The sequence below is a fragment of the Lepeophtheirus salmonis genome, chromosome 13, assembly GCF_016086655.4.
Source record: "Lepeophtheirus salmonis chromosome 13, UVic_Lsal_1.4, whole genome shotgun sequence".
Taxonomy (NCBI): domain Eukaryota; kingdom Metazoa; phylum Arthropoda; class Copepoda; order Siphonostomatoida; family Caligidae; genus Lepeophtheirus; species Lepeophtheirus salmonis.
In genome coordinates, this window is record NC_052143.2 from 18,045,899 (window position 1) to 18,071,741 (window position 25,843).

Sequence of the window (25,843 nt, forward strand, 5' to 3'; positions counted from 1 at the left end):
CCCCCCCCAAAAAAAAAAAAAAGGTCATAATCACTTTCACAGCCAAAAAAAGTGTTTTTGCTTTTTTTGTCAGTCCACTGTTTGGACTGTATTTTTGTTTTTGGTGTATCCAAGTTTCATCTACAGTAATTAATCGGCGCCAAAACTATAATTTATTACACCAAACTCGAATTTATTGTGTCTAAACTGCACCAACAGAGCTTTGGAAACGTTGATTCGAACACGTATTTGGTATAACGTGTGCATACATGGTACGCAACACGCAGACAGCTTTCTCATGCATAAATGTTGACATAATATGTGACAAACACGTTATAGCAAAGGGCCATTAACTATTTAATATATATATTTTTTTTAATTGTGGATGTTTTGGAAACTTTTTTAGAAGTTAGATCGAGATTTTTTTCACTTTATACAGTATATACTGCTCTTTTTTTTTAATAATATATTTTGCTTTATGAATCATGGAGCACTCACTCTATACAGTTCACCCGGTGACGTCTTTTTCATAAACTATTTTTTAGTCGCTGGATGACTCTTAAGTTTAAATATTGTTACTTATGAAAGACTTTTTTATAACAACAATTATTTAAGTTTTTTGCAAAAGGGCAAATCTTTCACTCAATTCAGTCAAATTATATCAACTCAACGAATACTCAAATTGTATCTCATGGTCAAATGTCTACATGGGGTAGGTTGGAGTGGCTGTAGCTCCCAGCCCCCCTCCCAAAAAAAAGGATGAAAAAATTTAATCTTTAAATTTTTTTTACAGAAAATAGTTATGGATTTTTGAAAATTTAATATTTGAAATTTTTTCCCAAAAAATGTAACTTTCTAAAATAGCTATGGATTTTTAAATTAAAAAAAATATATATATATTTAAAACCCTGCGACCGCCTTAGTTGATCTTACTATAAATATTCATCAGAAGTTAATTAAGTTTTATTTATTTTTAAAGTGGGAAAATATGTATAATTTACTATCAACCTTTTCTCTTATAGGTAAGTTGATGCGAAAAAAGAAAGATGAGTTCCCATATCGTTAAAATCATCAAATTGTCTTCACAGAATAAGATTTTAACCCTTTAACATTAACTCTTATTTCTCTAGCGATATATCTCTCTCTCTACTGTCTGTATGTGTGAATCTTGTTAAGGAACAAGAAATATCATAAATTATCGTATTACCCACTACTAAAAGTATTATTATTCTTGTAGTGTTTTCAAGGGCATCACTTTTTCACTCATTTCTTGTTTGTTACTCAAAAATACTTTTGTATTCTTTCTTAATAAGACTTTGAGTGTGAATCAAATCATGTTTTATAGTATCTCCACGTTGACATATTCATATTAATTAAGAATACGTACGATGTATAAGGAAACTATGAAGATAATTAATTAATTTTCAAGTAAGAAGAACAGAAAAAAAGAGTAGGATTGAAGCACCGTTATATCGTAGAAGGCAATAGATCAGATTGATTCATCAGGAATTGGAAAAGTCTCTATGTAAGTAATCGCATTATTTATCTATCTTTATAAATGTTCATTCTATTCCTTTTGGATCAAGATTTATTATAAAGATCTTGATCTTTTATTTTACCTATGTACATAATATAATTTTTTTCATCTATCCATATTCTTAACCCTCAAGGAAATGATTAGGTTACACTGTAAACCCTCCTATACATTTCATGAAAATTAATTAATACAACTTTTAATTAAAGCCTTCAAAAAACCAAAAGGTGGAAGATATCTATTAAATGACTATCCTGTTATACCTAAATAAAATACTTTTGATATACATACAGAATGGCCAACTCAATTGAAAACAATGAATCCTCTTCACATTGACTCGCTGATTCTCATAAACCACTAATGTTTCGGGAATTTCTTTTTGCAGGAGATTAACTGTAGAAAGTGTCAGATCGGTCTAAAAAAATAAAAAGGCTGCCGTCTCAAACGCAAAATGGTGCTTATTTCTAATATACCCTCGACTTATTTGCAAATAGCACACCTCTAAAAAAAATATGATTACGATTAAGGAATGTTTGCTTTTTACAAGATTTTTTTTTTGTCATTGAGCAAAAAATTGTATATTAGAAAAAAAAAATTCAAAAAAAAGTAAAAGTTGTGAATAACTACGAATTTTTGAAATTTTTTTCTAAAAAAATTTAATTTTGACTCTATAAAGTTTGTGAAGCACTAGGCTAGACACAAACATATTTTTTATTTTATTTATAATGCACTAATTGAAAATATGTGTGTTTGTTTAGCTCCTAGATACACCCCACCAGACCCGAACTCAATCCGGTATGAGCCAGTAGAGGTTCATGTATGAGTCTCTAATTTTATTACTTTAAAATAAGCCCTAATTACACAACATATTAAAAATCCTCAAAAGTTGCTCCTCCATTGATTTTTTCTTTTCCACAGACTCCATAGCAAGTTCAGTGATTGAAAATACCAATTGAGAATCCAAATTCACATACCCCAAATTATGTTAGATTTATTTAATATTTATGCTGATTTTTTTGGTTTTCCTTGAAATTACCTTTTTTTGGAAAGATTTCCTTTCATTTTAAAAAAATATATGCATTGAGAGGCCCTTATTTTGAAAAAGTCAAGCGTGGGCTAGGGCAAATTAACTTAATACACATCTAAAATGGGTCCTATGGGCCTGTCTTCTCCCACTACTACTAATATTTCAAGGGAAGGTATATTCTAGGGGGCAATTAATTGAGTAATTTCTGCATAAAAAATATAGAGTAGGTCGAAAATTTTTATTTTTACTTTCAAAAAACGAACCAGCAATTCACCTTTTATAAATAAATCCGGCGTTTTTGATTTATCTACTTTAAATGGTCATTTATTTCAAAATTTTAGCAACAAATACAATAATTGAAAATATATCTCCGTTGGTCTCAATAACGGCCTCGATTCGGATCCTGAACCGTACGCAGGCTTTGAAAACTAAAGTATGATTTAAAATTCAGCGTTTCTCAAGGTGGGCGACCCCCCTTGGGGGCGGTAATGCGAAAGGGGACGATGTGGGAGCGGTAGAGCAAAAAAAGCGGTGATTACATATTACTATATATAACAAACAAATTGATATTCAAAATTTAAGAAATATGTGATTACAAGGTAGCCTCAATTAATATGCTGTATATTGGCTAGTTGATAGGATAGAAGTATGTTATATCGAGATCGTATTATTGCACTTCATTATTGGTGCCTTTATATTTTATTGTAAACTTAGTATACTTTTATTCTCTAATGCAAACAGTCTACTTTGAATAAATACTTACACTCTAGTTAAAAACGTGGAATCACAAAAAAGTAATATCCATAAACTAAAATCAAATTATGTAACCTAGACATTAAGCAAGTACTTAAAGGACATCCTGCAATTATAAAACTGTATTAAGATATTTTTTGCATCAATAATCCTTTATTTCACAAACTATTTAAGCGAAAAAGTCCCTCAGAGTCAGACAACCTATTTGTCTGCGGCTTCGAGAAATATTCAAGGCACAAAAACTATTGGAAATATAGACTTAATCAACTCACAACAATCCACTAACGGTTTGTATGCTTCATATGACATATCTTTGCTGGTTGCTAGATCTGCTAAGACTTACACGAATGGGCAGTAAGAAAGATTATGCACGCAGTTGAATATAAGTCACCAGGCAAAACTATGAAGTTTACACCTCCCACTAATAACTCAGTCCAAGGAAGAATAGATTAAATGGCTGAAAACATAGAATATAAATTGTACAGGATTCTTGCTGCAACAAAATTTAGCTTCCAGTTTTATTAGTCCATTTTACTAGGAAATGAATAGGTGCTTCTCGCTTATGTTTGTTTTTGTTAAAGATGAAAAGTTGGTTCAAAAAATAATATTTGTAAGAAATCTTCTAATAAATACTAAAGGAGAGTCAGTATATGATATCATTGATAATTGTTTCCAAGAAAAAAAAAGCCCACTTGCTAACATTCTTGTTGTGCAATAGATGGTGCACCACAAGAATGTTATCACAGCAGTAAATAAGTTCCAGGGGCATTCCCTCAATTCCCGACTGGGGTTTTAACGTATATTCATACACACGGAAGTAACATGGGTATTAAAGGGAAACCTCCTCAAACTTTTTTAATCTTTTTCGACTCTAAAACTGGTCTATGTGAGGATTTATAAAACATCAAGTATATCATTGCTTATTGTAAGATATATTTACAAAATTCAATGAAATTAATTTGAAGTTGCAAGGAAATTATACTTATCCTTTTAAGTTAGATCTGTTATCTCCACCTTCCTATCTAAGTGTTATTTATTGAAACAAAATTTAGCCTCCCATGAATTGTACCAGTTCCCAAGCCGCTGTGAATTGGATAAAAAAAATTATCACCTCCAAGTGTATTGTACTCTCCTGGAAGAGTTGCAAAGATACATGTCTAAACGATTTCAGGATTTTTATAATTAATAGTACCAGAAGACTGGGTTGTCAATTCATTCTTAGAAGTATGGAGTGAGGAAACAAGAGAGGTAGAGCAAGAATTATTTTTTATCAAAAACGATGGGTACATTCTACAAGTTTGCCCGCACGTCATACTTTCTCTTTCTATCTTGAAATTTGAGACAACGACAATGGATAGTTGAAATTCAATTATCGCAACCTTTTAATAATGAGGAAATAATTTCGTAAAGCGAAGAATATAAAACTGGTTTAGGAGAAGAAGGATCTCAACTTATATATTGGACAATTAGCATTTTGGGGGATCATGAAAGTAAATGGAAGGTCATATTATGTGGAAGAGGTTATCAGTGGACTGAGGGATGAGGCCGCAGGAGATCACATCTAATTAAGTAAAGCACTACAACTGTTTCTTGTATCTACCATGAACCATTACAGGATGAATGTAATTGGTATCATGAAGAGGAACTTTTATGTCATCTAATCCAATAACTCCTGTAACAGAAAATGAATATAAACATACATAAATATGCATAACAAGTAATGATTCTCTAATCCTACGTGGAAACTTATTCGAGCAATTATGATCGGTTGAGTCGATGTCCCTCTCCTCCTACTACAATAATAATATATTTTTCGTTTCAAAATTATTTATGTTGTATATAATTACCTATCAGTAAAACCCTAATTAATATCCCAGACTTATTGCCATTTTCTATTTATTAACTATACGTCTCATTAAAAAAAAAGGCACAGACGCTACAAAAATATAGAGTTCTTTTTAAGATATAGAATACTATAATAGATAAACCCGGTAAAGTAAGCCTACTTAATACTATAAATTACTAATATATATATATCTACTATATATTTGGTAGAACGGCAAAATATACTCATTCCATTATTTTCAATATGGAAGAAAAGCTTATATGTGTTTACGGGGGCACTTGAAGTTTATATTGAAGCCAAGAGGGCGCCAGCCTGAAACAGTTTTCGAAGCCCATTCTAAATTCTTACATTCCATCACAATGGACTTCTAGGTGGCCTGAGGACATCTGTTAACTAGTGTTGTGTCGGTCCTTATTTATTCGGTCCAGTCTTAGGACCGTTCCTATCGGTTCTTAGGACCGTCAGTCCTTGTGACCGATCCTTAGGACAATCAGTCCTTGGAATTTTTTTTTTTCATAAAAATATCGATGGTTTATTAAGGCAAAAAAGATATAAGAAACATTTATTATGATTATTGCACATATCTTACAATAAATATGCTATTTTTCCTGATAACACTATTTAATACGATCATATTATATTGTTACTTAGTTATATAATTTATTTTATTATATAACAGAATCATTAAAAAGAGGAAAAACACGCTCATTGACGTCACAAGGGATCGATCTTAACTTCTTTAAAGACCGACAAGTGGGACTGGACTGAATCGTGGTCCTCGGTACTAAAAAAGGACCGACACAACACCACGGTTAACATTTTACTCAAGGTAGCTCTACACAAAATAATCAATCGGATTCAGTTCCGGGGAGCTAGGAGGCTAAATATCCTGCTGCGTTCCGGCAGCTTCTTCCTTGTGATCACTGCTTGTGTAAACTTAGTTTTTGCTTTACACAAATCCCTTCTTTAACAATTAAAAGTTATTCTCTTGAATAAAAAAAATAATAAGAGCTTGAGAAATTTACCCAGTGCACACTGTATATACACTTGATGCTACATGCAAAACGCCTTCCATATTTCATTATTATGACTATGTTGTTATTTCTTATATTAAAAACTTATTTTTCAAACGTCCAAAGATAGATAAACTTTGCTTTATCAATAGCCAATAAAATATCAGTTTGTTTCTCTTTAATGATCCGGGTGGCCCGTAAATGCAGGGGAAGTATACCCTTCCCCTTCCTGATTAAAATTATTTATATTAAGTTAGTTTGTCAAAAAATCAAATTATGTTGTCAATTTTTTGACATTTAACAACAATTAATAATTTTCCATTTATCGAAGAAAACGCAATTCCAAGCATTTGAAATACATTGTATTAAAATTATAAACTGTCGAAAAGTTGTCATATTTTTTTACTCGACAATAATAATAAAAAATTGCTGTTTTAAAATAACGTCAAATATTTTGTCATTCAAAATGTGTGCCTCGTCAACACAAAAGCAAGCTAGAATGATTTTCCTCAAAATGGAGCGTGGATTATATATTTTGTATACTTTGACGAATGATCATCAATTTCGATCTACATATTATTCTTATTAATCACTTTTGCGTGCTGCAAGTTCCACTTATAGTACCCAAAATTGATGGAAACAATAAAAAATGGACAAATTATGTTTGAAAGAGGCCAGTATTAGTCATTTTAACGAAATAAAACTTCTAAACTCTAGATGAAATTCTTCTGTATCTTAACCTATCCCACAAATTTTAATAATAAGCCTATAATTGAAATTAAAAGATGTCTTTCAAATGTTGCTCCGTATTTATATATGATGTAAAAAAGTAAACCTTTTCTAGATTTTGTTTAAAGTTGCTTTAATGTTGATGTACAACATGTATCCCGAGAAAAAAGTCAACTACCAATGGGACATGAGCGGGATTTATTTATATTTGCAAACAAAGCAACGGAGAGTATCGCCGTCTTCTAGCAAAAAATAATACAATTCCATGAATAAAATTATTATTTAAAAAAAAAAGACAATTATGTATGTTTTCCCCATAGACAAGCACTGTCAAAATTAATCCACAGACTACAGAGTAGTGATGTAAATAAGGGGAGTCCACAGAATTTTCTTTTTGGAATTTAAAAAAAAAAAAAAAGCATTTCAAAAATCCATATTTATAAAAAAAAATTAAAATTAAATTTTGAATATTACAGTTTTTGGAAAACAGAATTTAAAATCCATAGATACACACAGAAAATTAAAATTATTGGAAATTTTTTTCAAAAATTAACAGCTTTTTACAAAAAATTAAATTTGTTGTAAAAAATAATCAAAAATTAAATTTCAGCAATTAAAAGTAGTTCATTTTTTATTTACTGCATAATTTGCCAGAATGACAAAAAAATTATAGTAAAAGGCAAAATTCCTTAATTGGGGGGAGGCTTATAGCCCCTCCAATCCACCCCCTTTGGACATCCCTGTAAATGGTGTATATTTTTTAGACTTAGTTGTAAGCTGTAGCCCCCCCCACCCAAATTAAGGATTTTTTTCTTTTTCATAGAAAATTAATATTATAATTTTTTTTCAAAAACTTTCATGTTTTAAAATTAATTTAGTTTTTCAATTTTTATCCAAAGAATTTAATATTTGAAATTTAATTTCCAGTGAATATTTTTGAAATTTTTCTCAAAAAAAAAAAATTATTCTTGTAAATAGGATTTTTAAATTTTTTGAAAAATAATAATTAAAAACAACAACCCCCCCCCAAAAAAAATATATATATATATAATCCCTCGGACGCACCTAGTGATATTACTTAGAACTACATAACAACCATATAACTTTCATTTTTTGAGAATACCTAAGGAATTTTGAATAAAAAAATCTAATCTTTTTTATTTTTTGTGTGAATAGCTGTGGATTTATGGAAATTTATTTCTCAAAAATTTAATATTTAAAATTTTTTCCAAAAATTCATTTTGTTCATTGGTTCCCAAAAAAAATAAAAAATACTGAGGACCCCCCTGTTTGTTCATGCTCTATTCGGCGGACACTTTGAGATATTATTGTAGGAGAAATGTCCTTAAGTTGCATTTACGTATGGTATTTCCGGAAATACTTATCCGAATCATACGATAATAAGTAATATATTATTTAGCTAGTAGTCTACAACATATATAACTATAATAAGTAGTAGATCTGCCTGCATATATGTATGCACGATATTACTAGTATAAGAAGTGTACCTATAACAAGTAGTTAAATGTTCCGTCCCATCTTTATTAGGTAGGCATATTATATTATTTTGTAAATCCATTCTTAGATGTTATTGAATTATACTCGTGAAGAATAAATGTACGGACACATACTTAAAAGTCAAGAACATTCTTATTTCAGCATTTTTTTTTTTTTTTTTTTTTTTTTTTTTTTTTGTCATGAGATAAGTATGTTTTGAATTCACTTGTCCAGCCTTCCTCCCTCAATGACAAAAACTCATTCAAGTATTATTTTAACTCTAAGGTGTAGAGACTCTCCATACTGAAATATTATCTTAACCCTTACAACAAAAATGTATTATACATATATTTATAGTATAGAAATAACTTGACATTAGGGTAATTTATATATGAAAATTAGGTTTAGGCATGCGGATTACTTATGTTATTAGTCTTATGATTGTCTTCATCTCTTCTCTACTCTGTATGTTTGTGTCAGTAGTGTTGTGTCGGCCCTTATTTAGGAATTAAAACTGCAAGTCCTGACTCTTTCAGTCTCGGTGCGGTCCAGTGAAGTCCTAAAACTTATAAAGTTTGGTCCTTTATCACGTCACTCAAATTGATTTATTCTTTTTTTTTTATCAGTTCTAGTACTGACAGTCTGTAGGACTAACGGTCTAAAGGACCGGCCCTAAGGACTGATAGCACCAGCTCTAAGACTAGACTGGACTGTTTGTATATAGAGTTGTGTCGGTCCTTATTTAGAAATGAAGACTACTAGTCCCGTCTAGTTCAGCCTCGGTTCAGTCCAGTTTAGTCTTGCATATGAATCCTAAAACTTATCATGATTGCTCCTTGATGACGTCATTCAACTTTATTTCTTCCTTTTTTAATCAGTTTTTGTATGAACAGTTCAAAGGACCGGTCCTAAGACTCGACTGGACCAAATAAATCAGGACTAGAACAACACTATTTATATATATGTATGTACTCACTTCCTAAGCCGTTAGTGCTTCGAAATGCGCAAAACTGTATTTACGGGAAAAAACGTAAATCAAATGAAATTCCAAGTATTTCAATACATAAATAACTATTTTACTTCTGATGATTTTTTTCAGCTGTATGTTGTACTTAAGTTAGATTATATTATATTTACTAATATTATGTTTTCTATATATTATAATAATATAATATGTATATTCGAACCAGTTTGAGGAGGACTTACCTATAGCTAGAAGTATATTTGATAACATTCGGTACACTATGTCATCGATCATATACCGATTTGAAGTAGGGAGCCACATAGCCGTAGCAACAGGGGGGGGGCATAGGGTGAGCTGAACATTTCTTCCTACGTCCCTGAATGAGGAATTTTTTTTATCTTGATATTAGCTGAGGGTGTCTTCTTGCTCTATTTTTAGGCTTAATGAGAGATGGGAGTGAATTACTCCGTATAGAACACATAATATATCATGCACATTATTAGTATAATCACTAAAACAAGTGATAAATGGGCGACCATTTAATAGAGTGGATTGCCTCGCTCCCTTTCTCTTATTGTTTATCAATGATCCTTTTTGCCATATACACAGAGTAGCCTCAGTGGGGTACACTCCATGGAGATCCTACCTAATGATAAGAAAAATACTATTTTACGATAACTTTGGTTGCTTGCCAAAAAAACATCTAAGTATGTGTAGAAAAGAAGGAAAATAAAATATTCCGCTTTCCCCTTCGATCCCAGCACTTTATAGCAGGCTTACACACGCTTCTACATCATATACTATAGTCTATACTACATACAATGAAAGAAATTTTTTTAAATTTTAGTTGTTTCATTTAATACTACTTGTTAAAATACTTATATACCCAGATATCGACTTGTCTCTTCTTCTCCTTTCTTCATCATTTGTACATGTCGCTGTGTGTTAGAGTATATGTCGTGACTATCCGTACAGTGTAAGAGCTGAAGGGGGGGAAATATATGTACAAATAATAACAGTAGATATTATAGACAGTAGTAGTAGCCTGAAGGGGGGGAGCAAGTAGTACTCCGTGCCTGATATACCTTATCCTTTTTATACTGGTGTAGTCCATACGGTGAGAGGTCAACTCTGAAAATACAAAAACTTCCAATCATTATTTCCTCACCGAAACATTTATTAAAATTAATATTCATCATCCGTAAGGATCATCCAGCAAGGACACACCAGCGCCATTTTTAAATTTGAAGAAGGTAAGTGTCTCCTTCTCTCACAATTAAACCTAATATCTAGCTAGCTAGATAAGTAGTTGTCTTGATGTGATGTTCCCTGCTAGATACATAACTATTTATTCCATTATACTGGAAGAAGTTATGACAGTATTCATAATATTCAATTCACTACAATTTAGACTCGTATCTTTTTAAAATATCCTGGAGAAAGTATTGCCTCCTTATGTCTAGAAAGTTCGACAGGGAAAAAAGAAAGACTTAGAAGATAAATTGTTGTGTCAGATCAATGACGTTTGTGTGCCATATTTAGTCAAATGACAAATAGCGATCATCTCTCTATTATTTTATTGAAGAATCCTTGCATTCATGCTTGTTAAATTATCTTTACATAATACAAAAATAAGAGTACTTCAGAATGGTTAAGCAACAGTTATTTTGCTTAATAAATGCACAAAAGGACTTGAATTCATTGACTGTGTGGGTGGAACCCCTTTAAATAACTTGTTGACAGTCATGCCATTAATGACTATATATATACAGTCTTGTATCCGTATATCAAAAATGGTTGATATGAACGAGAAATATGTATTTCCATTGAATTTGTGAGGTTTTGATGTATGAGATACGTATGTTTGTTTGTATATAAATAGAATATCCAGTCTGATATTAAGTTTCCTCTTGTATTAATCATAACTTATAATTGTTAGTCTGTAAGAGCCTCCTCCCTCCCTCATTTCACCTTCCCATTTATAATGAATTCAGTGATCATTTTATGCTTATCTTTACTTGATTATTTCAGACTGGATTTTAATTAAAGTGTACATACAATTAAACTGTTACGCATCTCATCGATAATCAACTCTCTAATAATTAGAAGAGTTCACAAGTTGTCATATTTCACAAGTTATCATGACTGTCCATACCCACCAATTGCACGTACCAATTAAAATCATTGATAGATATAAGAAATAATATAATCTTTTAGCTCCCATAAAAAACCACGATCCTTTTATTACTGAGTGCAATTTATTTTCTACTTTAAAATGATTTATCAGACAGCAACTTGCAATATGTAGAATGACAGTCAAATTAAATGTGGTGTTTTGTATTTTTATTATGCAATCTGTACATGTCTGTAATTTATCAATCGCAAGAGCTTTTCATATGTTCTTGGTTTTATAAAGTACATACCTAACTTGTGAAATATGATTGATCTTTTGAAGTTAAAAAATGTTTATTTTCTGTTTTGTGTTTATCGAATCAAGAGCAATAATAGGACTGAGATTAAACTTTGATACAAGTGTCTGACACATATAATTAAAAGCTATGACAGAATTGGACTTTTTAACACGACGAGCCCTGAAATCCGAGTTGATTACTTTGATGGAAAAAGGGGATTGGAGAAAAATTTTGCAGTTCTATGAAGAGAGGGATGACTATCGAGAACCACTCTTACTATGGATACGACCCAGCCTAGAGATTTTGCAATATTTAGAATTCGAGTTGCATTCTTATGGATTGAGCAAGGTTTTTCCTGTTTTTCACTTCTACTTTTCCATTACTACCATTGACTTTTGTTGATGAAAGGAGCCTATTTGAAACACTCTGAGGAAACAGTAGCCAATCAAATTTAGAAAAAGCGAACATTAATATTTTCCCGCTTGTTTTCAATATTTTTATTACATCTAATAGAGTGTTTCAACTAAGTTCTAGTACAAAAATACCCATTCAGAAGTTTTCAATCATGGTTAAAATAGCTCCTATGATCTCAGTGTTCTTACGTACTTATTTCCGTCCCTCTCCCAAGTGAAAAGTTTCTTACTTTTCAACACTGAGAAAACAATTTAATTAAGTACTACTCCAATCATTAACATCTTCATTTCCATCCTTGGATGAACATAATAGATTTTGAGCATTGGGTGTGGATGTGGATTCTTGGAATGGCTCATATGCCAAACAACAACCCTTGGAGTAACTGGACTTGAAGTGAATAAATCATGGTGGACAGGCCCTCATGCAACACCTCACTACATACCATTGGAATTCACTGAACCTGGCTCTATTCCAAAGTTGAGTCCGGAGGCTGCTCTTCTGTTCTGTTATTTTAATAACTCTGAATACTTCCTTCAATATATTAAGGAATATAGTGGTCCCATGATTATTTTGATCGGTCCCATGGATGGATTGAGACACTGTGATCCAGAGCCAAAGTTTTTACTGTCAAGTGAATACAAGGATTGGAGACGAGTCTCAACCAAAGACATTTACTCTCGTGATGAAAGGGATCAAATTGCTATTTATATTAGGAAATCCATTTTATAAAAAAAAAATAAAACATGTTCTGTATTCATAAATAAATGTTTGCAAAATATTTGCAACCATGCTTCTACTGTTTATAATTTTTTTTTCCCTATATATATATCATGGAGTGGGAATTATTTTTTCACTCTTCATCTACTATGTCTTAGTAAGGCCAGGGTTTGTCAATATGCCAAAACTATCTGTATGTATATAATACATAGATAATTGTCAGCAAACGGTGAAAATAATAATATATCCTTCGTTCGCTCTTTTTAATAGATTCGCTTTCTTTTTCCACAAAATAATATCTATTTATATGTAGAATTCCTATCAAATTTGTTATTAAATAAGTTATGCATTTGAATTTGAAATAACAGCATGACAGAGCATAGTTAACCAAGCTAGTATTGAAAGAACACATAATCAATTTTGAAGATTAATACACATACGATAGATACCTACATGAGTTTCAATAATAATAGCTATTATTAAACTGTTCCCTTCACCATGGGCCTACTTCCCTCTTATGTACATATTATTTACTTGATAATGATTTTCATAATAACATTGCTAAATGAAGACAATACTCCATCTTATAGTTCTTATTTATAACTGAACACTTCCAGTTCAGTCCTGTATATCAATCCCAAAACTTAAAAAGTTCGGTCCTTGATGATATCACTCAACTTTATTATTTATGTTTTGAATCAGTCCTATTATTGACAGCCTAAAGCACCGGTCCTACAACTGGACTAGACCGAATAAATAAGTACACACTAAACTAGTTAAATGTATCCCATGTAGTGTTGGATCGGTCCTAGGACTGATTTCCTAATCAGTCTTCCTTACCCCCCTTCAGTCTTTTTTTTTTTTTAAGAGTAGAATCTTTTTTACCATTCAACAGTCCTAAGGACCGGTACGGCGGTCATGTAGTCCTAGCTATTCTTCATTCATAGCTAGGATTGAAAACGAAAAAATAATAAATGAAAGTTAGAACGTATAATAATAAGTTCTAGCCACACATCCACTACTTTAAACTTCAGCATGGATTCCTCAACTACTTCTGTTGAGAAATCCATAACTTTATGAGGTTATATGAACGCCATTTCAGCTATTGTCGTTACTATAAAACACCGATAAGGACCGGTCCTAGGACTGACAAACTTTCTTGCTGGACTCCTGTCTTTTTAGTTTATTTTTTAGACCGATCCAACACTAATAATAATTAATAATACGTTCGTGTCACACATCTCCTACTTTTAACTTCGGGTATCTTGTCTGTTAAAAAGAGGTTAGGATTTATGAATTATGATAAAACTTAAACGACGGAAATGAGGTAGTTAGTTATAACTACCTCATTTTAGTTGTTGTAGTGTCCATAAAAGATCGATAAGGACAAATTTTATTAGGTCTGCAGTCTTTTTAGTTTTTTAGACCGATCCAATAGGTATGGATAGTAATAATGATTTTCATAATAACATTAATAAATGTAGCCCATGGCTACTTGCTTTTAAATCCATTTGACGTCAGTCTACCAATTAAATAAATGGATAGAACATAGTCAATTGATGTGTTAAACTGAATATAAAATATCCCATTCCTTGAAGGTGAAGTAATAGTTTAATAATGGAAAATGTTAGTTTTTATAATTTCTTTCATTCGGCCTCGATTTTAATGAGTTTTTTTTCTTTTTTTGTTTTTTTCTCTCTTTGTCGTTATTAATGACGTGAACTTAGACATTTTCTTAGTTATTATTGTTATACTAGTATCAAAATATACATATAATTATTAAGAAAGCCGGAAGGGAGCAAGATGAGTTGTATTATATTATGCTATATAAAACTAATTAATAACCCATTTGATTGCTGTACAAAACTAAGTACATATTATAACCATTCAAAAATTGATTTTTGAATGTACATAGAGTTGAGAGAAACAAGTTTTGTCTTCCTTCTATATAATCTATGTATGTTCCACCTATAGTATAGACGATTCTACATAATATGTAGATTCATCTGTGCCTTTGATATATATTATGTATGTAGCCATTTTCATAAATATAATACATTATAACAATGAGGAATGATGAAGCAGGTTCTTCATCCTACGAAAGAGAGAGGTGGTTTACATATTATTATGTATTCAATGAAATACAAACTAATTAATTATACATCACTGACAAATTTTGTATGAGAACATGGGTATCCACTACTTAAACCAAAGCAAACTCTATTGTAATCCTATTATTAGTTGTGTATGAATTATGAAGGAGTTCTACTCTACACTTCCGCACTCATTGAATATGAGGTTATAGATATGGGGGAGGTCTAGCTCAGAAATATCATTAGTTGTGGGTATTAAGCTTAATCAACTAGACATTATTATTGAATAATATTCTTTTTAGGGGGGAATGGAACTACAGACCTTACTCCCTGTGGATTCCATGGTAAATGTTACCTAAGAACTATACCCTTTGCGTATCACATGTCCTGTTACCAATGACCCAGCTTGGGTCAATGCTATTAGATTTTTTTTTAAATTGTCTTGGGTTTCAGTCAGACTCGAGTTGATTTCCTATTTCAAGTCGGCTTCATTTTTATCACGAAACCTTATTAAATGTTTTTAGTTTCGTGGAGCTGTTCCTAAGTGATTTTCTAATTCATCATAATTTCAAATGAAGTTCTTCTAATCTCTGAGGTACTAGACAATGCTCTGTAAGGAATTGTGCGATCTCACAGTTACTAAAAAATATATACCTACTCATAAGTGTTCAGAAAGCAAAAAAAAATACTTTTAATTATAACAGAGGACATGTCTAGCTACTTAATTTTGTATGTTCCTTTTTTGCTTTTCTAATTAATCGATTCGCGTCGATATTTAACGACTCAAGTCGATACAACACTAGTCAAAAAGTATTTTTTATTTCGTGCAACTGTAATTATGTCTACTATTCAAGGCTTTGGTTTAGAAATTTGGCCTAACTCTATTTGTAATTGAATATTCCTGTATTGTAACTATATATTACATGTTATTTTAAATATTTAATATGTACAACCTAATATAATATTATGAGTAAAATAAATAATTTTGGATGTATTGTCTTTGTCCTTTTCGGCAGGATTCACTACGAATGTTCATGGTAGATGGGCAAATTGTTTCTGTAGATGGTGACGAAGAGGGAGGAGAGGAAGACGAAGAAGATCCGATATTCTTTGGGTTAAATACTCATCTAAGTACGTGATTTTGTTTATACTCAATTTGTAATTATTTAACATCCATACATAATATATGGGCCCTGGTATTATAAGTACATATCACAATGAACATAGATTGATTTTTCTTTTGCAGATTAATTGAAAGTGGAATATATTCTGTGCATCTTTATTTTTCATCCTACATACAACGTTTTTCGAATTTTAAAAAGAGCTTACAATAACACATTGTCATCCTTACAAGTTGAGAGATTACAATATGGAAGGAGTTGAAATTAAAGAAAATAAGAAGAAGGAGGAAAGATCTTCATCTTTGACGTCGTGCTCATTGATTACGGAGGATTTAGCCCCCAAATTACTTAACAAATTAAAAGAAGAATCTCTCCATTCGACTTCTCCCAAGGAAGCACTCATGTCTGCAATCTCAGCATCCTTTCAAGATTTATCCCAATTGGAGGATAATGTAGACGATGAAGAAGGACCGGGTTTAGCGCCGGAATTGGTTGTGGAAGTTAATAGCGTGCTTTCTAAATTAATGAACTCACTCAATGAAAACCTTGATCCTGAGCTCATTCCCACCATTAAGGACCTTCAGGCTACTCTCAATTCCAAGAAGAAAAGAATAGAACTGGAATCAAGATTTCGGCGCCAATGTCCTCCACAAGATACTCCATCGAGTAAGGTTCCTTGGAAGATTCGAGCTGCAAGAAAGAGAGCAATCAAACATCATACCACAGGCATGACTAAAGATGAGTTTCAGCTTATAAAAAACTCTCTTCAGGAATCTGCTAAATCATGTGTGTAATCTTCATTTTGAAATCATTATTCATGTGATTTCTGTTTACTTTATTTAAGCTTATTTAAACAATACTTTTATTTATACACTTTAGTCACATCGATTCCAACTCAGTCGTATGCTTTATCCCGAAACAAATCAGAGAGTGCCATTCGAAGTCATAGAAATGTGATATCAGAGAATTTGAGTAATATTCATCCAGAACCATTCCACAAAGATATATCAAGTGTCATAAGCAAAGATGGAAAACCCATTACTTTACCACTTATAGCTAATGGACCCGAGCTTAAGCCATCAGACCTAGGCTATGCGTCAGATGTGTGCGACTATAATATCAGCTCTTCAAGTGCATCCGAAAAAGTATCTAAGTCCACTCCCACATCCAAGGCCGATGGAAAAGTAAGTTATTTTCCCATATCATTCCATCTAAATTTGTTACATACGGCCATATATGAATGAAGAGGCGTGGGCTTCTTTAATTGAATTCAAACTTCAAGTATACTCTTTTTGGTAACACAAATAAATAAATACATAAATATATAAGGCTCAGAAAAGGTTTTGTTTTGTGCTTTTTTGTCCTGTAAATTGATTGTTTTTATGACAGGATCTGTGTTACTTTAATATATTAGGAGTCTCTAAATTCAATTATATTAAGAGGGTTTCATGCTAATTGGTAGTTCCCTTACTACATGAAATCGGGAATTTATTTATTTCCGTGATTCCTATTTACCTATGTAGAGATCAATTATTTTTAAGGGATGTTATAGGATATATTAACAACTTTAGCGAGTCATTTTATACACTAACAAATAGATTATGTTTTGCTTTAAAATATGATTTTGCATATTTTTATATATTGATATTCAATTTCATTTTATTTATATTTTTAGACTGAAGCCTCCACTCTTCAAACAAAAGAACCCATTTCAAAAAATAGCGAAAAACCACCTCGACGCAATACAAAGTCTACTTCGGGATCAGCTATCAAGGCTCGAATTGATCGTCGTAAAAGAATGAGGCATGCTAACGCTATTGATAACCCTCATGGATCATTATCAGATCAAGAATCTTCCATGATCGAAGATAATGACGAAGATGATGAAGAAGAAGAGCTGCTTCATTTGGATGACCATGATAAGACTGAACCTAACATAAATGAAGAATTGACGTCCGATGATTATGTGAATCACGAATCATATCATTATAAATCAAATGGAGACTCCTCTGATCAGAAGAATCAGCTATCAAATTCTACCAATTATAATAGTTCTAGTAGTGAATTAACCCCTGAAACCCATAGAAGAAAAAATTGGAATTCTCGTTTTTCTAATATAAAGAATGCTTTCGCTTCAGAAGAAGAAATTTTTTATAAGTCTCGCTCACCGTCTATAAATAGAGATAATAATAATAACGCTATTCCTCCTCAAGGAGGGAAAAAACCTGAAGACAAGTATATGAAAATAGTTGTTCAAGCTCGACTTGAGAATAACAAATCTCGACGAAATTTAAGCAGATCTAATTCAAAGAACAATGGCTCAAGTAGCAGTAGTGGACACAATACTGTTCATACTAGTAATAATAGACTCAACAATAATCACTCAGAGAATAATGAGAACAAGATATCATCATCCAAGTCTAAGCAGCCCACACCAAATAGAGATCCTCAACCAAAGTCGCCTTCTAGAATATCTAAAAGTCTTCCAAAGGAATCAAGAGCTGAAGCCATGGGTTTAGAGCCTACAAATAAAAATCGAAATGATATGGATTATCAAGAGTATATGAATATTATAAGTCGTGTTCGAAGAACGAAAGAATCAACACGTGTCAGAACAGAGCAATTCAGATTGGCAAGTATGTACGCCCAGGAAAAGCGAAGGCAAGAGGAAATTAAACGTGAGGAAGAGCGTTTAAAATTAGAAAGGGAAAAAGTTCAAAAAGACTTGGAAAGGCAAAAACTACAGGAGCAAAGTCTAGAAAGTCAAAAAGTCAAAGAATCCAGGTCCCCTAGCTTAGTTACTCCTGTTCAAAAAATGACAACAGCAACTCTGCCTTCAGATATTAATTTAGATGCATCTAATGTGCTTACTCCAATTAAATCCAGTGATAACTCTTCAGATGCATCTCCAATTCTAGTTTCTTCTACTCCTATTAACCCATCTGATAAAGTGGTCAGTGATCAAACAGCAACAATTACACGATTGGAAGAACAGGCACGTCTTGAAAGAATGAGGCAAGAACAAAAGAGACAGCAAGAGCTTCGAGAAGAACAAGTAAAAGCTGAACAAGAGAAGCTGGAACGACTTCGTCAGGAACAAATTCGCCAGGAAAAAGAGCGTGAAGAGATTCATAGGCTAGAGTATGAACGACTCAAACAAATTCAGGAGGAACAACGTAAATTAGATGAGGAAAGACGGCGTCAACAGGAAAGAATTCGACTTGAACAAGTTCGACTCGAAGAGGAAAGAAAACGGCAAGAGACTCTACAAGCCGAGAGGAATGCAGAATATAACAGACAACGGTTGGATATGGAAGCTCAAAATGTTTATCTTCCACAAGAGACTAGAGCAAAATTGTTAATGAGTCCAACAGCTTCCTCTGCTCCTCCTATTTCTATAGCTTCTTCAACTTCGAACAACTTATCTAATTTTGATGATCTTAGTCCAGAAGAAAAAATTATACAGAAACGTTTATCAGATCAAGAAAGCTTAAGGAAGTCTCACAGAGCTGAAGAGTCTAAAATTCGTCAGGAAAAGTTAAAGTTAATACAACAAGAAGAAATGCTTATTTCTAGACAAGAGGAAATGCTAAGACAAGTTGAAGCTGAAAGGCAGAATCTTTTAAAACAAGAGCAGCTTATTCGATCCCGTCAGCAAGGACGTCTCACACAAGTTCGTCAAGAGAAGATGCTATTAGAAAAACAAGAGGAAATGCTTCAAATGAGAGAACGACAGCTCATAGAAGAACGGATTCGACAAGAAAAACTTCGTATGGAACAAAAGTCTTTAAGGGAACAAGAAGAAGTTATTCGTAAGAGACAAGAACAAATATCAAAGGAATTAATGGGAAATATGTCGATTTGTGATTCATCTGAAACGAGGCCGTTTGATCCCTCACAGTCCTTGGTCGTTTACTCTACATCACAGTCCAATGATTCAAATATCCAAATGGAGGGAGATGAGGACGAAGATACTCTTGATGAAGATTCTGAAGAGGAAGAGTTTTACGAATCTACAGTCGAAGTGATGCAAAAATCTACTACTGTTCCTACTAGTGTAAGAACTGTCGGTCTAGCTAATACTGATCATAAACCCTGGGCTCATATTACTCCATACTTATCGACCTATGAAAACTCTCGAAGTGGGAATATGAACCAAACGCCCCCATCAGAAATGTTTATGGATGAAAAAACGTATGTAAAATCAGGAGTTATTACATCTCCAGAAAGTTTGAGAACTTCTTCGACATTAATCACTACACCTGATGAAAGTTCTCTTCAGCTCTCACTGGACGGAAGCTGTATTAGTACTCCACCTCTTGTGCCACCTTTACCCTTAGATGATGTATTTATACCTGTACAACCAGAAATTCCTCCAAGAGTTTCATCTTATGATATCGTAGCCTCATCCGTATCAGACATTATTCTACAGGAGTCATCTCCAAGAAGAAACTTAATTGATACAAACGTGAACGTAGTTCATACTAAAGCCACAAATAACTACAAATTATCTCCAAAGATAGGAGGCCCAGGCTCTGCCTTCAAACCCTATTCTAGTTCGGAAAATCTACATGACCCTTCATTGTTTTCACCTATTGTATGCAATGCCTCTTATGAAAGTAATACAAATCTGCTTCTCCCTCCGACCTATCCCTCTGGAGGAATGATGATTACGAAGAAGCATCCAGTGGTCTACAATAAAGTAAAAGAACTGAGAAAGCCAATAAGAGCTCCATTCTCAACGACTGATACTGAACCTGAAATGAAGGAATGTCATTTCCCTCCGGAGAAAAATAAAAGAACTGTGATAAAGCAGCATCCGTATAAACCTTCCTACTCTACAAGTGAAACGGAAGACGAGTCCTATCTGGCCCGTAAAACAAAATGGTCCAGACATCATTACCATCAACATCAACAGCATAAACATTCTGGATCTTGGGATCCCCTTCAAGTCGACAGTCCTCCTCAAATTACTCAGAAACCTGTTGGAATTATCCAAAAGCCCAAGCCTCAACATCAATTTAATCCATCAACAATTACTCTGGGTGCTGTTGAAGCACCAATCCCTCCTGCTACTTTATTGGAGTCATTTTATCCTCCTGTAGTGATCGAGAGAGGCGCTCAAGTACAAAATGAAACAATAGCTCATTTCGCTAATCTCTTATCTACTAATTCTAAAAATCCGAATGAACAGGTTGAAATCAAACCTGATGATCCTTTTTCTTTAATTTCTCTACCAAGAGGAACAACACATTGTCCTCAAGGCGCAATTTCTTCTACACAGTCCAATCAAATTCGAAATACTTACAATGATAACCCTAACCACCGATTCCTACAACAACAACATTTACAGAGTAAATTGAATATCAATATTAATAATAATATCGACAATAATTCAATTATCCATGACCAAAAACATTATCATCAACCTTCAAAGCCTACTATTGACAGTAGTCATCCAAGTATATGGAGTCAAATCCCAATGGGAGGTACAAATTCAACGATCCAGACTGAAGATAATTACCCAAATGTAGTTATTCATCAGTCTGGTCCTCCACCGCCTCCACATCACCAGCAACCTAGTCATGTTGAGGAAGAAAAAGATACAATTTCCTCTAAAACCGATAATAATCCTTATCAAAAACATGGCCAGACACTTATACCCATGAATGAAATCCCCTCTGTTATATCCAATTCCACAGTCTCAATAACAGAATCATCTAAAGAAAATAATGGGCCTATGATGTTTGAACCCTCCAAAGTTTTAAGGCAATCTTCATTTTCTAATTTACCCATTAGAAACTCGACCAACGAAAACGTTCCTCGCCAGGCCTCATTCAATTGTGTCTCAACATTTGAAAGACGTGGGGAAGAAAGGAGTCTTGCTGATGCATTTCTGTCTGATATTCCGATCAAAGGAAGTTCGGCTTCACAGCCAGATAAGAAGCAGGACTCGGCCACAGTTATGAATAATAATGCCTCACTTAAAAAAACTACACATCTTCAAAAAGAACTAGAGCAAAAGCTAGAACAGCGCAAAATTTCAAAAGAAGAACTTTTGCATAAAACGTCAAAAGATGAGGGTAATAACAGTGCTCTTGTGCCCTTGACTGTTGTTGAAATTAGTTCTCAAGGACAAAAAAATAGGACTAAGGAAGAAGAAGCTTCAATCTTCAGTGATCACGATAATAGGAAGAAAAAAAGCTCTCCATCACCGATTAGTGAACGAGGCCGTGTCTTTTAAAAAAGATTATGAAGTGAAAAAGAAGTCAGCTCCAAGAAATAATCCAACCATAACAGCCATGGAAATAATGACACGGAAAGAAATTAGAACTTGCGAATTAGAAGAGCGTTTATTTAGAGAAAAATATGGAAAAGTGAATGATTCCTCTGAGTCTCTAAGAACCACTACGTTCCAAAACGTGAATTCATCGAACAAACCCGTGGTCACTCCCAAAACATCGGGAGCTCACAACTACAATAGTACAAACTCAAGTAAGCCTCCTCATCAGACTCCTCCCAAAATAATACTTAAGAAAGAGCCTAAGAGGCTTGATCCTGAAGAAATCAAGGCTCGCAAATCTTCTACTGAAAAAATGCCAAGCCCTACAGCACACATGGAACAGAAGAAAGAAGCAAGAGTTATCAGTGCCAGCAACGTCATCACCCGGTCTAACAACGGAGTTGTTGAGAAAAAGAAAGAAGAGTATATAGAAAATCTTTCGAAATCTTCTTCTGTTGAGGATATGGAAGATTCTCGAGCTGCAATAATCAAACGAGAGAAGGTGAAGAAGGCTGCAGAAAGATTTGAAAAAACAGCATCCCCTGTATTAGGGCCCAGTGCGTCACCAGGATGTGATAAACTTCCTTGGAATGACGAAAATACCCCTTCCTTAGGTAAACCTAAGCCGGGAATCCTTCGAAGACGAGAAACGTTTAGAAAGAACGGATACGCTCTAAGAATGAGTAAATCTTCAGACAGTATAACAGCTTCAAAAATGATGTCGAAGAATGCTAGTGGTCTACGTATCAATCAATTTAATAATCCTGATTCTGAATCACCCTCTGATGTCTATCATAAGACTAGAGATGAGATCAGAAAAATTTTGACAATTGCGAAACAGAGCTCTGTGACTGAAAGGATCAAAATTTTCAATAATCAAATTATGAGAGACGTAAGAGTAATGGATGATCGGGATCGTAAGGCAGAAGCCATCAAGAAGGAAATTTTTGAAGCCAAATTGTCTGCAATTGAGGACAATAATGAAAATGACGTTCCACTTGATATGAGAAGAAAGTCACTTCAAATTCCTAATAAGAATCCCAGCTCAGAATGCCGGCTAAGAATCAATCAGCCACCAGGTAGTGATGCATCACGGCAGAAAATTGGCCGTAAATTGAGTGAACCAGCTTTGAACGGATCCGTTAAATCCCGAATTGAAAATTATATAGGAAGGAAGTCTGCAAATAAGAAAGAGCCCAAGTTAATCATGAACTCGCAATCTCACCAGATTTATACACAATCCGCGACGGATTATTCAGCAACTGAGGAGGAGGCAGAGTTCAGAGGAAATAATGGTCACTCTATGGATTATTTGGAAGTGCCAAATTCATCGTACAATAAAAAACATAGAGGACTTCGAAGAAGCAAGAGTTTTGCAACTTCGGGTCAATATGAATGTGTACTAAGTGACGAAGAAGTTGACGAAAAGACCCGACAAATGATGGCTTTTTTCAATACGAGCTCTTCTTTCAGCCAAGAGCAGGTTCAACCCGTGTCTAGTAATAATAGTAGCAGTAACAGCAGCTCCACCCCTTTGAAGGGAGTGTTGAAGACGAAACAGCAATCGATTTCAGAGGAAATTCTAGGGGACGATGACTTGGGGAATGTGGACGATATTTTTGAAAGGTTACTCGTAGAAAATGCAGTAGGGGATGACGGAGGAGACTTGGCGCACTCGCCTCGTATTAGTAGTATTAGAACTTCCAAACTTAAAAATACTACTCAGAGTAGTTGTTCCAATAGCAAAAATAATGTAGTATTTGAAGAAGGAGGAACAACGCGGAACCGGAGGGGCTCTAAGAGTGGCCCCCTTTGTGATTCCTTGCCACCCACAAATCATGTTATAAGTAGTGGTAAAAAACACCACCATACTCATCATCAGCACCATTCCTCATCCTCTAGGTTACAGGCCGTAGGAGTTGGAAGACATGAGTATCAAAGTTCCAGTCCTACTCAGAGTGAGTACGAGTCTTGTGATCCATGGGAGGATTACTAAATATGATTTATGTAAATTGTCCTAGTCAAAGTAACAAACAAGCAGCAGGCAATGCTAGTATAATTTAAATGTGTGCTTCTACATCTCTTCATATTAATTATGTGTCTTTTTAAATTTAAATATATATATATTTTTTATGGATTTAGATTTTTTTTTCTTTCATAGAAGGCTGTAACATCATTTATTTTTTCCAATTTTATACAGAGATATTATCTCTTGATAAGATATTATTATTATTTTTTACTGCATATTATTATAATTATTATGTTTATTCATTATTATAAACCTACTCTTATATACCCCTCAAATATTATCAATGACCTATAAAAACTTCATTGGAATAGCTAAGCATAGAATATATATTTCAAAGAAAGTAATAATTACTAAATTAATAAAACAAAAACAAAGAGTAAACGATTTTAAATAAAGATATTATTTTTAAGAACGACTAGGCCTTTTTTAATCCTTGCACCTTACATCATACACACAAACACACACTGAGAGAGATTACATTTCGTTATAATGTACTTAGTAAGTATGTGCTATACAAACTTAGCTAGTCCTTACTGAGAATACTCGTCTTTTTCTTGGTGAGGATCTTGTTTGTTCCTCCCTAATGCCTTGTATTAAGGTCATTCAATAATATGTATACACGGGTTTTGGGGAAAAATTGCTTTCATCTCCGCTATTCTGTTTGTTAAAGTTCAATAGAAAGCAAAGTTAGGAATAAACTAATAATTGTGTGCTTTAGATATTTAAATGTGCTATTAGTTATTATTAGTGTAGACTCAAAAGTGTTCCATATCGGACTCTCAGACTAATCACGACCTTTTTCTTCCTTATTCCAGGTATGTTTCTAATTTGTGCATCCAGTATACTTCATAGATTTGTATGTACATTTAGTTAGTATTTATAAATATATTAAGAGATGGGATTGGAATTTTTCTTATTAAGAAGTATGATGTAAGTATAGTCCTTCTCTACTCCACACGTCATCTAAGTAATAAGGATTAGTGGTATCGCCTCTTCATTATTTGTTAATTAACAAAAAAACTATAAATCTTAAAACAAAACCCGCAACATATAATGTATAAAGTAACGAAACCTTTCTCTTTCCATCATTGATGTAGCTGAAGATGTTTAATTAGTTAATTAAAAGAGGAAAAAATTGACGAGTTAGTCTAAGTCTAGAATTAGATAATTTTGAATCATCTTATTTAGAACAGTTAAAAGAAAATTCTAAATTTTGAACCTTCTTATTTGAAAAAAAAACGATGTTTTAAACAATTATCATAATTATTATTCGTATTTAACGGGTTACTGCAATGAGCTGTCTGTTAAGGTATTTGACATAACGACAGCATTGTTGATGTCGGCCGTTTTGGGAGTCTAAACAACCAAGTTTTCTAATAATGAGAACCTTTTTCTCATTTATATTAAGGGAATTAGTTAACTATTGGATGTGA

At 33.2% G+C, this 25,843-nt stretch overlaps 2 protein-coding genes across 6 annotated transcripts in view; both read left to right on the forward strand.

Annotated features, from left to right (window-relative positions):
• The window catches only part of LOC121128127 (smoothelin), a 68,446-nt gene that overhangs the window by 39,447 nt on the left and 3,156 nt on the right, over positions 1-25,843 (forward strand). The gene's annotated exons all lie outside the window — the stretch shown is intronic.
• LOC121128124 (uncharacterized) lies at positions 1,002-24,822 on the forward strand. 4 transcript variants are annotated; one of them, XM_040723693.2, is made up of 5 exons: positions 1,002-1,504; positions 15,994-16,108; positions 16,224-16,884; positions 16,978-17,282; positions 17,774-24,822. In XM_040723693.2, the coding sequence occupies exons 3-5, from the start codon at positions 16,347-16,349 to the stop codon at positions 22,340-22,342; spliced, it is 5,412 nt and encodes a 1,803-aa protein (XP_040579627.1). In that variant the 5' UTR covers positions 1,002-1,504; positions 15,994-16,108; positions 16,224-16,346; the 3' UTR covers positions 22,343-24,822. The 4 variants fall into 4 exon arrangements, with proteins under 4 accessions (XP_040579627.1, XP_040579628.1, XP_040579626.1 ...); XM_040723694.2 differs by lacking the exon at positions 1,002-1,504 and adding an exon at positions 8,341-8,429; XM_040723692.2 differs by lacking the exon at positions 1,002-1,504 and adding an exon at positions 10,110-10,595.